The following is a 16,945-nucleotide window of genomic DNA, read 5'->3' on the forward strand; positions in this document are numbered from 1 at the left end:
AAATATTTGGTCTGGAAACAACACAACTTTCCTATATTACTCTTAATTATATGAATTTGAGAATCTCTAGAGTACAACTCACTCTAATTTTGATAAAATAATTCAAGTTCTTAACTCTTGGCTGGTTGGCTTTCATTTTTTGCCAGCTTATTTACTTAATTGTAAAAGTATGTTATACAAAGTGAAAAATATATAAAATATAAATGTACAGTTACATTATTTACAAAATAAAAATATGTACTCACCCCCCAGGCTTAGAAACAGAAAATTATCAATAACTTGGAAGTCTCTCTTGCATCCTTTCCAATTTCTCCTTCTAACCCTTAAAGTAATCATGATCCTAATTTTTTTTTTAAAGATTTTATTTATTTATTTGAGAGAGAGAATGAGAGACACAGAGCACGAGAGGGAAGAGGGCAGAGGGAGAAGCAGACCCCCTGCTGAGCAGGGAGCCCGATGTGGGACTCGATCCCGGGACTCCAGGATCACGACCTGAGCCAAAGGCAGTAGCTTAACCAACTGAGCCACCCAGGCGCCCATTATGATCCTAATTTTTAAGTGTTAATCATTCCCTTGCTTTTCTCTATGGTTTTGCCACATATTCATATACCCCTAAACAATAAATTGTTTAGTTTTGCTTGGCTTTATTTTCCTACTCATAATTTCCCATTGCTTCAATTCTTTCAATTTAAAATTTGAATCTTGGGGTGTTCTGGATGGCTCAGTCGGTTTAGCATCTGACTCGGCTCAGGTCAGGATCTCAAGATCTCAGGATCTCAGGATCTCAGGGTCATGGGATCAAGCCCCAAATCAGGCTCCCTGCTCACCGGGGAGTCTGCTTGAGATTCTCTCTTCTCCAACTCTGCCCCTCCCTAGCTCGTGTGTGCTCTCTCTCCAAAATAAATAAATAAATCTTTAAAATTTGAATCCTTTCGTATTTTATACATTTTTAATAATCCACTTCACATCTTTCATAAAATGAAGTAAGGATTAAAGTGAATAACCTGTCCATTACCAGCAAAAAAAAAAGAGGTAAGACAGAGGGACGATGAATATTCTACTTAAGTCTGTGCACTCCACCAGCATGAGAAAATGCCATCCTCCCCAACAGGAAACTGAGCTGAGGAGAAGTTTCCAACTTTTCCTAAGTTGGGTTTTATAACAGGGCTTTAGAATGTATGTAAAGTCCCTGAATTGATGAACCATACATGTAAACAGCATCCTGGGATAAATAAATATAATTAAATAAATAAGCCAATTATACTTGGATTATTAAGTTTTGGTTTATTCATACCTCATATCTAAACATAAATATTTGGGAGTTGACTATAGAATTTTTGTCATAGAAACGAAAATGAAATTTTTCTTGTCATTGAAGGAAATGAAAATAAAAATTACCTGAAAATTCATTTAAAATCTTAAGGCAATGGAATCATGCCCTTAGTTACCAATTCAAATGAAAGAGTGCCTGACATCACCAACCTACTTTCTGAAGCCTTAGAGAACTGATGAAAAAGCTTGTCCATCTCCCTCCCCAAGTCATGTTCACTAATGTAGCAACTCCTTCTTGTTTGCACATGAACTACAATAAATACAAATAAATAAATAAGTAAAAATAAAATACAAAGATTTTTAAAAGCCAACAGAAGTGAAGTTTTTTAAAAAACACTGGTACATAAATAAAAGTAGATGATTGCAAAAAGAACAGAAAAAGCACAGATATCCTAGCTGCACTGCAATACAAGAAGCTAAAATATCTTGTCTACTACTAAGTAAATCATAGGATAAAAATTTAAGAAATGAAAAAGGAAAAACAATTATGACTATTTCATATTTGTAAATCCCCCTCAGAAGCTAGGAGAGTGCTTTCATGGGGCAAGTAATCCTATTTTTGCTTAGTATCTCCTTTTTCCCTCTAGTTCTTAAGAGAAAAGGAATAAGCTTTCCAATGCTCTAGTACCATCACTATTTCTGTACTTGATAAAGCTAAGTTTCATACCAAGGAATCCCTAAGGGATTCTTAATCACTCAAGGAAACTTGATTTGTGAGAGCTCAAGGAAACATGGAGACATAATACACACAGGTAAGAATCATTTAAATTAATAAACATGTCCCTGCTTGAATTAGTTTTTTAATTTTGGTAAAAATTATTAACTTTAGTTAGTGCAGAATATAACTTTAAACCTTTTTTTCCAAAGATTCATAATGGCTCACTTGGAGTCTTATAAATTCTGTGCCCAAAATAATCTGTAATTTTCATAAATTCGTAACTACTGATTTGGTCATTCTTGAACCAAAAATTAACACAGCAGTGGAAGAAAAAAAAAAAAAAAGCCATACACATATATGGCACAAAAGCTGCAAACTGATTTGTTTATCCCATAACCTAGCCAGTGACTGAAAAAAGTATTATGAAAACAAAGGTAACAAAAAAAAAATACTAAGTTAATGGGCTTGCACTGCAGTCTTACAAAAATCTACATACAAAACAGGATTACAAGGGTGCCTGGGTGGCTCAGTCATTAAGCATCTGCCCCTGGCTCAGGTCATGATCCCAGGGTCTTGCAATGGAGCTGCACATTGGGCTCCTGGCTCAGCGGGGAGCCTGCTTTTCCCTCTCCCACTCCCCCTGCTTGTGTTCCCTCTCATGCTGTGTCTCCCTCTGTCAAATAAATAACTAAAATCTTAAAAAAAAAAACTGGATTACAAAAAAAAAGTTAAAAAAGTAAAGTATTTCTAGTAATATCCTTTCTAGGAAACATAATGAAAGAAAATCAAAATGTGCAAGAGAAAAAGTGACAGTCAACATAGATATCTACTGTATAAGGAAGCTGGAGTTGTACATCCTAGTTTACACTTTTTTTATTTATTCAAGTTTATTCAAATGCAAATCCCTTGAGTTAATCTGCATATAAAAATCAAGCTCTGCTGTTTAAACACAAAACAAAAGAGACATTTCAGAGTACACTCACCAAATTATCAGGCAATACAACAGACTGTTTTCTTTTTTTTTTTTTTTTTTTTTTTTTTTAAAGATTTTATTTATTTATTTGAGACAGAGAGCATGAGAGGGAGGAGGGTCAGAGGGAGAAGCAGACTCCCTGCCGAGCAGGGAGCCCGATGCGGGACTCGATCCAGGGACTCCAGGATCATGACCCGAGCTGAAGGCAGTCGCTTAACCAACTGAGCCACTCAGGTGCCCCACAACAGACTGTTTTCTAATGATTGCATTCCTACTTACTTTTTAACCTAAAGTTATAGATACAATTATAGTAGAATTCATTATCAGTGTGGTATAGATGATATTTACCGAATCAAAACAATGCAGGAAGGTATATAAACAAATCACTTTCTTAAAATTTGAACTATATTATATATATAAAAACCTACATACAGGTTATTTTTATAGTTCAAATGTCACTTACTATGAGATAATAATGGCTCACATGTAACTAGCATATCTTTAGGCAAATACTACAAATTTAGGGAGCAAGGAAATCAGAGTACTTATTAATATTCTGGTGATTTAAAACTTCTAATTAGATGGGGGGACTAAAGTTTTTTATCTTGTTTTCTTTTGTTTTGAATCCCCGTAAGTAAGAGCACCATTCTTGGAGGTAGTACACTACCATGTCTTACATAGAGGATGTATTACTCTAGAACAGAGGAAATTGCTCTACAGATGATATATCTGAAATTAACTAATAAAAGTAGATACTATATGTAATCTATCCAAATGGCCTGGAAGCAACTGACACTGAATAATTTTAAAGTAGTTAAAAGCACAGATAATTACTTGAATAAAATCATCACAGTAAAACCATCTTTCCAAAACCTTTTGTCTCCATTCACTAGTCCACTCACTAAATTATATTGCTATAGCATAAGTAATTATTGTCTACTAAATTTTAAATAGGAAACAGAAATAGGGGCATGACAGGCAGAAGACTAATGCAGCTTTTCACACAGATTTTGCTAATTCTAACCACCCCTCCCAAAAAAATAAGCCATAAAGGAGAGAAATATCAATATAACATTGAAATTCCTTTCAAAGCCACACTAAAAAAATATATTTAGAAGACATGATGTGGCAAAATTATAAACTGCTGCTGACATCCAAGAATGGAGTATACATGCAAAATTTATTGTGGCATTTGATACAAGAGGGGAAAATTTACAAACCATTATTTTTTAAATATTAAATGACAAGATCAGATATTAAATTTAAAAATAAAGCAGTAGCTACTGTTAAAATGTGTATTAGAACAAGTATTTTAGGAATGTATTAACCAAAGATACAAAAGAAAAAAGGATCAAACATGATTAAATATATAAAGCAAATGAAATCACAGATCACATTAGCCAGTTAATAACATAACTATGGAATAAATACTGGTCACATGATATGTTTTAATACATATCATTATTTTCCTAGATTCTCTGTTATAAAAGAAAACAAATTTCCAAACTTTTAAGTAGTTAAGCTGTTTTATAAAATCTTAGTTTTGATTATATTTAACTGAAAAAATTCAGGGAAGGAAATAACCAAAAAGCAATTACTTGTCTTCATGCAAATAAAATAGGTGACTCTCCTTTTTTTTACCAACTGCTCTGCCGTGAAGTAGACAGATAAAAGCTTTCAATTATATAAAGAAAGGGATATTAAACTGATAATTAATTCTTACAAAAGCAGCTCTTGGTTTTAAACTATTTGAATTCAAATATATGTTTTGGTATATATAAGAAATTCAAATATTATTTCTGGTCCTACATAAGATTTTTTACTGTATTTTAAACAAAACCATAAGTTGGGGGGATAGAGGAATCCTTAAAGCTCACCAAGTAAAAACCCTGATATTTTAGAGGTGAAGGCATGGAGGTGCACAAAGAGTGAATGATTCATTTGCCATCCAAGGTCACGGTTTGTTGGTGGTTGAGGCTACAGGTCCTTATATTTTCACTCAATACTCTGTTAATCAGCTGCTTCTCTCACATTCTAACTCCATGATAATTATGGTTCATTAATACAAAAGTATTAATAAGAATTATGAGTAATACCAGATGATGATATTGCAGGAAAAAATAGTATGTTTCAAGAGGAACAAAAATACATTTTCATTAGCACTGGGCCCTCTGGAGGGTCAAAGACACATAGTTGAGTTAATGGAATTTTCATTTCATTATTTGGTCATATGAAAACAAATTAATGTACACATGTTGATGCTATTCCTACTTCTTATTTAACTAGGCGAATTTTAAAGCAAATTCAGCAAATTATTTTTCTTTAAAACATCAATTTGAAATAGTATCATCGAAGTTAGGTCTGTAATTAAAACTGGAAAAAATAACTTTCTAAAAGCATTATTTTTCTTTTAATTATTTATAATAAATTTCATTATGATACAACCATTATATATATTTAGCTTGTCTCCCAAAATTATTTCCTAAATTAAAAAAAAAAAGTTTCTCTGCTTCAAAGCAATTTGTTAGCAAATTTTTTAAATCAAAATTTTATTTTTGCATTTCTGCCCATCAATCTGGAAATAATGATAGCTCGTAAGAAAAAAAAGCACCAATTATTTTTCAGATTAAAACTTCTCAGAAGTTTTACTTTCATCCTATTGTGTCTTCTATTTTATAACTTTCAACCAAATTACAAGTGGTAGCAAAAATCAAAACCTAATTTTAATGATATTAAAGGGATAGCAAAGATAATGGCTATCATGCTTAGAATATATATCTAAATATTTTACCACTCTATGACCAGAAAATATTAAAAATTCTAATGAGTATGTCATTACAAAGTCAAATATGAGAAGCAATATGCAAGTCAGCCACAAAATGAATACTTTTCAAGTACAAGAGATAGTAGAAAGATGACACATAAAATAGTCCACACAAGTTAGGATGGATTCATCCAGAAAAAATCACTTGCTCAGAAGAAAAGCAACTAAAGCCAACACAGTTGTACTAAAAAAACTTGCAAAGTTTTAAAAAGCAAAACTGATGAAATTTCAATTAACTAATGTCCACATCTTTTCAATTTCTAATCCTTAAAATCCAACTGAAATCACCAAAGCAAACACTATACACAACTGTTTGCCATTAACCCCCCAACATGCTATTTTTCTAGCAGGTATTTGCTCATATTGTGCCCCTCTGCCCATAAACTCTCCTCAAGATTTACAACTCAAATCAGGTGGGAGGTGTGCCCTTTCTTTGTACCCTCAAAACTTCTGCAGAGTTTGTCTCTGCCTTCTTCAATAGATGATGACTCCTTAAGACCAAAAACAAAGTTTCATTTATATTTAACCCCTGAAGGCTACAAAAATATACTCAGCACATGAGAGGCATTCAAGAAAATTTGTTCTTTAACAAACTTCATCAATCATAGCCAAAACAATAGTATACAAGTCAGATGAAATTAAATCAATGGCACAAGCTGGTCTGTGACAGAGGTTCTTTACTCCTGTTGGAAAGCTTTGTGTGGTTCATACAAGTAACAAACTGCCACTTGTGTCAGTATTACACAAACACAGAAGTAAGAAGAGAAATGCCTGCCTTCAATTAGTTACTAATAAATTATATAACAAGGTGAACTGTCAATACACACTTGAGGCTACCTCCCTCCTTCCAGTAAGTATTCTCCAGGACTTTCTTTCTTCAAAACTGTAATTCTCCAGGACCTCCCTTTATCTCCTTGATTTTGCTTATCCCACTCCTACGTGGTGAAGAATTCTCCAGGGGAAAGCAGTGGCAAAATTGGAAGGCCCATACTCAAAACAGAGGCAAATTTTAGGAAAAGCAAGATTATTCACACTGATAGTCTGATCCATTATTAAACAAATACAAAATTATGAAACAGAAAATACTTAAAGAGATATGATACTGAATTACCCACGATATCTCCATACATCAACTACTTAGCATAGAACCTATCTATCTCTTAGCCCACAAGTATGTATTCTACGTATTAAGCCCACTATGTATCCCACATATTATAGGTGCCTAAATATAAACAGGTGACATTTCTTATCCCGTTGGTTGGGTGATCAGTTTCCAGTGAGGTTAGGGAGATCATTCTCAGACATTATGAAGATGAAGACAGTCTCCAACTTTGAAGTTAAAAAAAAAAAAAAAGAGGGTTCAATTTTGGCATTAATCCCAGCTTTTAGCTTCTTCTATTAGGGATATTTTGCTTAAAACAGAGTTCACTTTAAATAGGACCAAAAAACCCAAATTTTTTAAAAATTGATTTTAAAGTACTACCTACCAAGAACTTTTGGGGTTCTGCTAAGAGCATTAAATGGTCACTAGAAGTAAACTCACTGATCTCTAGTACTCGTTTAGGTACCTATTATAATCCCTTTATAAGAAAACTATTTTCCTCATAACACCAATGATAATCCTTTAACTGAAGTCTAACTTTTTCTCTTTTATTTTACAAACTCAAAAAAGGGGCATGGTAACACCAAAACAACGTGGATATTAAAAGTACATTCTTAAAGGACTCTGAAATAAAAAGGTAAATGACTATATTACATGTAATAGTCAAAGATCATCAAGGTAAGACTGGATAATAATGCTCAAAATAGCATCAAACTGAAAGGGTTAACAGAAGAGTATCAAAACAAACTTAAAAAAGAAAAAAATTACTACACCCAAAGAAAACATCTTAAAACCATAGTTAAATTCACTATCTACAGAGGTACATTCAAATCTTTAGAAAACAGAGACAAAAGATGATTTAATATTTAATGAACTCTATTTGAGAGACTCCAGGAACCAATAACAACCTCTCAAGATCTCAGAAAAATCCAATGCTTGCAACATGTAAATATTTAGCAGGATAAGAAGAACACACCACTAAGAATACACCACTACCACCAACTGATCTCAACCCTTAAACCAACGAATAAAACCTTGCAACCTTTAGATCTGCACCTAAAAAGGCATCAACTCTTTAAAGCCCAGAGACTCCAATATTAACAGAAGTAAAAAGCAAACCAGAATACTGCCACAACAATATTCAATCTATATATACCTTAATCTCCCATATAGCAACATGTAACCTCCTGGCTATCTATAGTTCCTGCCCTACTTTAATAACCTCCAAAGGTCAGGCATTTGTTTTCTGATCAAAGATTTCTAGACCCCTGATTTCTGATTCTTCTACTTCCTTAAAATCTATCCCTCCTTCTCCTCAGCTGCCTCTACTCAACCTTCACTCACATTTCTAGTCAACTGCAGTAAGGATTTTTATGTTACTTCCTGTAGACAAGGCCTCAAGCCTCGTGTAGTGCATCCAAGCCCTAGTGTTTAATTAAAATTTTTGGCTTATATTTGGATCTTAGGTATTCTCTCTGATGCTAATTAGAAACTGAGAAAATATATGAAACACAAATTGTCCATTGTTTTATTATAAGGAGCTTTTTATATAAGGTTGATAAAATCTGAAATAGATGACTAAAGCAAACTGTGCCCTCTAAGTATTTCATTTATTGAAGCTAATTTCATCCCTAAATAAGTTGGGAATACTATACCTGAACAGGGGTTCTCTTTGGGAACTATAAGGTCAATACAAATTAACTATGGTCCTAGGACTCAAGTAAAAACCATCTTAATAATGGAATTAAAAGCTGATGAAAAACCTCTGGTTCCATATAACATCTGATCTTCTTTATGGGATAACCAGATGGGCATATCATGTCTAAATAGAAAATCTGACATAAACTAAGACTATATTTTAAGAATCTTGGAAATTTAAGCCAAGTTAAATTTGTAAGGAAACTGAGTAGAGATAGAAATATGTTTCAGCATTACTATGTTAGATCAGATACAAGTATCTTGAGAAAATCTTGCTCAGCAGCTAATTACCTGTATTCCACTCCAAAAAAATAATTTGATCCATTTCTTCTAAGAGCCCTAATTTGAATTATTTGCTGTTATTATAATTTTTCTTTAACTTAATTGTCTTTATTTAAAGAAAAAAATGGAAGGCCTCTATTTTGTGCATTAATGAAAATCATACTTAAGAATTTATTAATTTCAATGACTGTAAAATTCCCAAACGTTTCCAACTAATAATTGAAGATACTACTGAAAAGTTTTTTTGAAAGAAACCCTACCTTCAGGCCTAAAATTCTAATGATCAGAATCTCCTAAAAATATGCATACTGTGGGAGTGGTTATGATGGATAAGCACTGTATAAAATACATCTATCTATACAATGTATAAAATTCCCTCTCCCCTTGACAATGGTTTTCCTTTTAGACTGCCTTCTTTTTAACAAATTTGAGAGTATCAATTTTAAATAGACATAAGCTTCAGTAGTATGGTTCTGCAACCATATAACAAATCATCAATGTTAAGCTAAGAGTTTGACAATTATAATTAAGAAACAATTATAATCCTTCTTGGGGACTCTTCCTTTTTATTGTTTTTTTCAAGAAACCACTATTCTTCTAATAACTATCATTTGGGGCACAAAATAATCACCAACTGCTATTTATAGCTGCGTTAAAAAACAGAAAAGTGGTGGTGGGGGGAGGCTAACATAATAAAAAACAAAAGAAATATGAGAGTGATATTGCATCTCTTCCTTCACAATGCAAACTCTTTTGTTACCAAAGCCTTTTTAACTATCCCTCAAAGGCATTAGAGAAACTTACTTTTTTAAAAGCATGAAATTAAAGAAGAGAATGGTCATAAACATCTCTTAGTGATGCTTTTTGTCTTTTATGAGTAATAATGACAAATTTCCAGATTGGTGAGCATAAGGCTATGTCTACACATAACCCATCTGAAATACCTCTGATTTTACCAACTCCCTACCGCTGTCCCCCAAAATGATTACTGTGTAGACTTCACCAAAGATGCAGGGACACTCTTACAAATTGGTTTAAGTAACATCCTATAACTTACATAGAAATTATTAAATGAGGATTAGTCATTACAAAAACAATAAATTAATGAAATAAGATCATGTACTCTGTAAGAGTAAATCAAAACCAAATTTTCCGGGCGCCTGGGTGGCTCAGTCGGTTAAGCGACTGCCTTCGGCTTGGGTCATGATCCCAGGGTCCTGGGATCGAGTCTCGCATCAGGCTCCCTGCTCTGCGGGGAGCCTGCTTCTCCCTCTCCCACTCCCCCTGCTTGTGTTCCCTCTCTCGCTGTATCTCTCTCTGTCAAATAAATGAATAAAATCTTTAAAAAAAAAAAAAACAAATTTTCCCCTAAGTAATGTTTAAAAAGCTAAATATAGGAAGATAATACGAGAGAAAAGTCTCAACAAAATTTACCATGAATTCACAAAATTGAGGTAACATTTATGCTAAATACCACGAATTCAAAGTAATTTATAATAACTGGATTTCCTAGTTTCATATTCTACAATAATTATTTAAAGTATTTTTAAACTTACCCAAATGAAGTAATGTAAACTGGGCTGCCAGTTCCTTTGCATCTTCTAACGTAGTACAGAGCTTGTCTGGCATAAAGTAACTCTGGGATCCATTTGCAATAGCAGGAATAACAATTTTATATACCAAGAGTACTTTCCCATCTTGACTTGTTGTTGAATATAAATAATATTCTGGTGGTGCCCAATTATTTTTGTTGCAGTAATAATCCAAATGCATTACTGCAGAATTGAAATGATTGGATTTTAAAGAATACATACTAATTGGAGTAAGCTTTGTTCCAGGAAAAAATGGGTAAGTGCATCTTTCAATTTCGGGGGGGCTTGGGCTATGCTGACCATTGAGACGAGCTGGAAGAGTTGGCGGTTTGCCTAGAGTTTTTGGGTGGCTCTCTTCCTTGTTAGCAAACACAATCAGGTTTTCAGAATTAGGGCTAATCTGACCATTAAGATGCTGTCTCCAAGTGTTTTCTTTATTTACTGGTTTTGCCAGTGTTACCTCAATACTTGCTCCATCAATGCATTTTCCATTCATAACAGACATAGCAGCCACTGCATCTTCTCGGTTGAAGAAGTGAACAAAAGCATAATCTCTAAGTTTCTTTACTCGTTCAACTGCACCAGGTTTGAATTTGTTGAATTCTGCTTTAATAGTTTCCTCGGTAGTTGAGATCATTAAATTTCTTACATAGAGAACTTTAACTCTCTGCATGGTTTCCTCATCAACCTCTTTCTCCGGGTCAGCCCAATCTACCTGAATGGTATGGCCCCATAGTTGGAATGTACCTGTAAAAAAATAAATTAACCTGAAGACAATTAAAACAATTAAAAGTCAAAAACTATTAAGTAAAACTTTCTCCAAAGAAGCAAGAACTCAAATACCTATCAGTGTATTTGGTTAAACACTAGTTTTTCACATGAAAACTTCCATGAAAGTTTTTACTAAGGCAAACCCAGCCAGAACTTACAGTGGAATTCATTTCAAGAATCAACAGAACAAATACATTTCAAAAATAGACTTTTATCAGGATGCCTGGGTGGCTCAGTCAGTTAAGCATCTGCCTTCGGCTCAGGTCATGTTCTCAGGGTCTTGGGATGGAGCCCTGCATCGGTGGGGAGCCTGCTTCTCCTTCTCCCTCTGCCCCTCTCCTTCCCTCACCCCCTGTTCATGCTGTCTCTCTCTCTCTGAAATGGGTTAGAGCTTAAAAAAAAAAAAAAAAAGGCCTTTATCAAAAGAATCAGGTACTGTCCTTTGGATTTTTATCAAACAACAACACCACAATAAAAGCATATATATTCAGTAAATTAGTATATTATTACAGATAATGACTCATTTTATAGGAACAACTTCTTGTCTTTTTAGAACCCTTTATTTTACTTCCTTAGTCAAAAAATCTCTATACCTCTTTAAGGGCATTATATATTTTCAAAATATTGATCTATGAGGTGCTGTCATTTTTCCATATTTACAATAAGGTTAATATGAAAAAATAAACTTTAGAAGGACAAGTTTACCTGGGATTAGTTTTCTCCTAGCCATAGCAGCAGCTCTGTGAGATTCATATTCAACAAATGCAAAACCACGATTTTTGGTCTTATCAGTTGCACTTGGATAAACAATGACATCTACAACTCCTTCCGTAACTTTCTTCATTTCATCCAAAATTTCTTCTTTCTTCTTTTCCTTAGGAATAGCTCCAATAAATAATCTGCAATTATCCAAGCTTACACACACACCAATAAACTTCCCTGGTCGAATCTCATAATTATTAAGAATTCTGATGGCTAATTGGGCCTCTTCTTTTGTAGTGTACATCACAAAAGCATACCCTCGATTTTCACCACTAAATTCCATCATAAGTCGAAATTCATATATCTTTCCAGCTCTTTCAAATACAGGAACTAACTCATCTTCATACATATCACGAGGTATTTTTCCTACAAAAACTTCACAGCCTCTAGGTGGAGGTGGACCTTCCCAACCTGAAAGACAAAAATAAACAAATTCTAGTAAGATATTTATATGCACTATTCAATGACTCATTCATTCCACAAATTTACTGTGCCTTCTATGTGCTGTGCACTATTCTAGATGTTGACGATACAGCAGTGAACAAAACAGAAAACCCTTCCCTCATAAGGCTTATATTCAATAGAGAAAAGAGACAATGATTGGTAAAATGCTATGAATAAAAAGCCACAGAAGAGTTGGTATTTTTGGTAGTCAGGTAAACCTTCTCTGAGCATATGAGGTTGAAGCGGAGACCTGAAAGAAAAATGAGGGAATAAACCTTCACAATATATCATTAAGAAAGAGCAAGTGTTTTATACGTTAGGACAACATACAGCGCGCAGACCTGTACGGCTAACGCATACCTGAGGCATAATTGAAGTGGTGGTCAGTGTTGCCATCCCTGTGGCCAGAGGTCAAGATTTTATTTTACGTCTAGTAGAAAGTTAATTGGAGGGTTCTGAGCAAATCAATTACACCGGCTACTAGTAGAAAGGCAGGACATCATATTTATATAGCGGTTTCCATCTGGTTTGCCTCTAGTATAAACACCACTCCTCTCTACTCACTGCTTTCAAAATCCTCCCCAAAACAACCTCCCCTTTAATAGCTAAAGTACTCTTTTCCCCAGTGACCCAATCCTGACTTCTTTATAAACCCAACTAGAAAACCTGAAAGACTCCAACAAAAGTTGCTAGAACTAATACACAAATTCAGCCAAGTCGCAAGATATAAAATCAATGTACAGAAATCTGTTGCATTTCTATACACTGATAATAAAGAAGCAGAAAAAGAAATCAAGGAATTTATCCCATTTACAACTGCACCAAAAACCATAGGATACCTAGGAATAAACCTAACCAAAGAGGTAAAAGATCTATACTCTGAAAACTATAGAATGCTCATGGAAGAAAATGAAGAGGACACAAAGAAATGGAAAAACATTCCATGCTCATGGATTGTTAGAACAAATAATGTTAAAATGTCTATACTACCTGAAGCAAGCTACACATTTAACGTAATCCCTATCAAAATACCACCAGCATTTTTCTTTTTTTAAAAGATTTTATTTATTTGAGAGAGAGAGAGCACGAGATGGGGGAGGGTCAGAGGGAGAAGCAGACTCCCCACTGAGCAGGGAGCCCAACATGGAGTTTCATCCTGGGACTCTGGGATCACGTCCTGAGCCAAAGGCAGACACTTAACCAACTGAACCATTAAGGCATTCCATCCACCAGCATTTTTCACAGAGCTAGAATAAACAATCCTAAAATTTGTATGGAACCAACCACAAAAGACCCCAAATAGCCAAAGCAATCTTGAAAAAGAAAAAGCTGAAGGCATCACAATTCTGGACTTGGAGCTATATTACAAAGCTATAATCATCAAGACAGTATGGTACTGGCACAAAAATAAACACATAGATCAATGGAACAGAACAGAAAACCCAGAAATGGACCCACAACTATATGGTCAACTAATCTTTGACAAAGCAGGAAAGAATATCCAATGGAAAAAAAGACAGTCTCTTCAGCAAATGGTGTTGGGAAAACTGGACAACAACATTCAGAAGAATGAAACTGGATCCCTTTCTTTTACCACACACAAAAATAAATTCAAAATGCATGAAAGACCTAAGTGTGAGAAAGGAAAACACCAAAATCCTAGAAGTGAACATGGCAGCAACCTCTTTGACCTCAGCCATAGCAACTTTTTTTTTTTAATATTTTTATTTATTTATTTGGAGAGAGAGAGAGCGCACATGCAAGCATAAGCAGGGGGAGGGGCAAAGGGAGAGGGACAATCTAAAGCAGACTCCCCATTGAGTACGGAGCCCAATGTGGGGCTCGATCTCATGACCCTGATCGTGACCTGAGCTGAAATCAAGAGTCAGATGCCTAACCAACTGAGCCACTCAAGTATCCCAGCTGTAGCAACTTCTTACTAGACACATCTCCAGAGGCAAAGAAAACAAAAGCAAAAATGAACTATTGAGATTTCATCAAGATAAAAAGCTTCTGCACAGTGAAGGAAACAATCAACAAAACTAAAAGTCAGCCTACAGAATGGGAAAAGATATTTAAATGACATATCTGATAAAGGGTTAGTATCCAAAATCTATAAAGAACTTATCAAACTCAACACCCCCCAAAAAACAAATAATCCAGTCAAGAAATGGGCAGAAGACATGAATAGACATTTTTCCAAAGAAGACATCCATATGGCCAACAGACATGAAAAGATGCTCAATATCACTAATCAACAGGAAAATACAAATCAAAACTACAATGAGATACCACTTCACACCTGTCAGAATGGCTGAAATTAACAACACAAAAAAGAACAAATGTTGGCAAGGATGCCAAGAAAGGGGAACCCTCTTACACTGTTGGTGGTAATGCAAACTTGTGCAGCCATTCTGGAAAACAGGAAGTTTCTCAAAAAATTAAAAATAGGACTACCATATGACCCAGCAATTGCCCTACTAGGTTATTTACCCAAAGGATACAAAAATACTGATTTGAAGGGGCACATCACCCCAATATTTACAGCAGCATTATCAATGATAGCCGAATTATGGAATGAGCCCAAATGTCTGTCAACTGATGAATGGATAAAGAAGATGTGGTGGTATACATATACATGGAATATTACTCAGCCATCAAAAAGAATGAAATCTTGCCATTTGCCACAACATGGATGGAGCTAGAATGTACTATGCTAAGTGAAATAAGTCAGTCAGAAAAAGACAAATACCATATGATTTCATTCATATGTGGAATTTAAGAAACAAAACAGATGAACATAGGGAAGGGGGAAAAAAAAAGAGAGGGAAGCAAACCATAAGAGACTATTAACTATAGAGAATAAACTGAGGGTTGCTGGAAGAGAGGTAGGCCGGGGGACAGGGGGGTTTAAAGAGGTGATAGTTATTAGGGAGGGCACTTGTTGCGCTGAGCACTGGATATTATATGTAAGTGATGAATCACTAAATTCTACTCCTGAAACCAACATTACACTATGTTAACTAACTAGAATTTAATAAAAAATTGAAAAAAAAAAAAAAAAACTTCCTTACTATTTCTTAAACAAAGAGCAGAGTTGAAAAAAATGTAAGGGTCAAACATGCATAACACATATAATCTATCTCTTCTCCCTCACAACACTAAAAACGATTGCTAAGGTCTTAAAGCAGTTATAAGGAAAGAACTATTGTGTGGGGTATTTGTGGATATATATACATAATGTACATTAAAGAGTCAGTATTTTTTAACATAAATCCATACCTGGAGGAGGACCACCAAATTTCCTTTGCCCATTTTCTTGAACCATGTTGTAACCAGTCTTTTCCATCAAAGCAAGTAATGCTGCTTCATTCTGAGTACCAGTTCTGACTTTACTGCATCCATTTGTTCCATCTATGTTTTCTTCATTCATGGTTGCAGTTCCTGAAACAAAATTCAAAAAGTGTTTATGACATGAAGCACCTGAGATCTATGAAGGATTTCTTTGCGTTTCAAGAAACCAAAAACAGTTGTGGCTGCTACATTTGGTGACCACTGTGGTCCTGCCCACAAAGTTCTGCTCCACAATGGATGCTGGGAACTTCATTTAATGTCACTGATCAATTAAGTAGTACCTTTAGAAAGCCTTAGCTACAAGAAAGGGAGGCAAAATTTAAAAAGAGAAAAGAAAAACAAAAAAAAATATAAAACACAAATAAGTGAAAAGGAGTTAGCGAAGAAAAAAGCAGAAGTAACAAAGATACTGCCATCAACGATTATATGATCACTGCTGATCTACAGAGCACAAGGTTTAAATTATTTTTATCATATAGGCCAACTGGATTTTACTATGCCTTACACTTTTCAGATAAATGTAGCCTAATGCCAATATGGCTCATGTTGCCAGCAATCATTAAGAGCTCCACCAGTTATCAGAAATTGAACAGATGCTTGGAGTAAGTAAACAGAACTTCAAACCAGCCCCTGCTCCCAGAAGAAGCTACTAGAGAAAGTAGGGATCAAAACCACTTCCTCTGAGCAGAAACAGGAACTACTGTGATTTCCAACTAGCAGCAGCTTAAGAAAATTACATCAGGGGCTCATCGGTGGCACAGTGAAGCATCTGACTCTTAGTTTGAGCCCCAGTGGTGATCTCAGGGTTGTGATATTGAGCCCCGTGCCTGGCTCCATACTCAGCGCAAAGTCAGCTTGAGGTTCTCTCTCCCTCTCCCTCTGCCCCTCCTGCCCATGCTCTCTCACTCAAATAAATAAATCTTTAAAAAAAAAAAAAAAAAAGAAAGAAAATTACATTAATGGGTAAGCAGGAGCTAGGGAGAACCTGAGATCTGTGTTGACCACTGTATATAAAAATGTGTTTTTAATTTTTTTAAATGAACTTAATTACCAAATCCTTAGGTTGTCAGAAAAATCGCATTGATCCTAAAGATTAATACTGTGATTTATTCTGTTTCTTAATTTTATTTTTCTCTCATTTGGTGCTATCATG

At 34.7% G+C, this 16,945-nt stretch overlaps 1 protein-coding gene across 2 annotated transcripts in view; it reads right to left on the reverse strand.

Annotated features, from left to right (window-relative positions):
* RBM46 (RNA binding motif protein 46) overlaps positions 1–16,651 on the reverse strand; it is a 36,688-nt gene extending 20,037 nt beyond the window's left edge. For both annotated transcript variants that reach the window (XM_006727267.2, XM_031026196.2), the window contains exons 1-3: positions 15,721–16,651; positions 11,938–12,405; positions 10,426–11,208 (exon numbers count right to left, since the gene is read on the reverse strand). In XM_006727267.2, the coding sequence (XP_006727330.1) occupies positions 10,426–11,208; positions 11,938–12,405; positions 15,721–15,871 (1,402 nt within the window). In that variant the 5' untranslated portion in view covers positions 15,872–16,651. The remainder of the gene's footprint in view (positions 1–10,425; positions 11,209–11,937; positions 12,406–15,720) is intronic.
* Between the last annotated feature and the right edge of the window lie 294 nt (positions 16,652–16,945).

Source organism: Leptonychotes weddellii, chromosome 2 (genome assembly GCF_054177405.1).
Source record: "Leptonychotes weddellii isolate Sample4059 chromosome 2, ASM5417740v2, whole genome shotgun sequence".
NCBI classification, from domain to species: domain Eukaryota; kingdom Metazoa; phylum Chordata; class Mammalia; order Carnivora; family Phocidae; genus Leptonychotes; species Leptonychotes weddellii.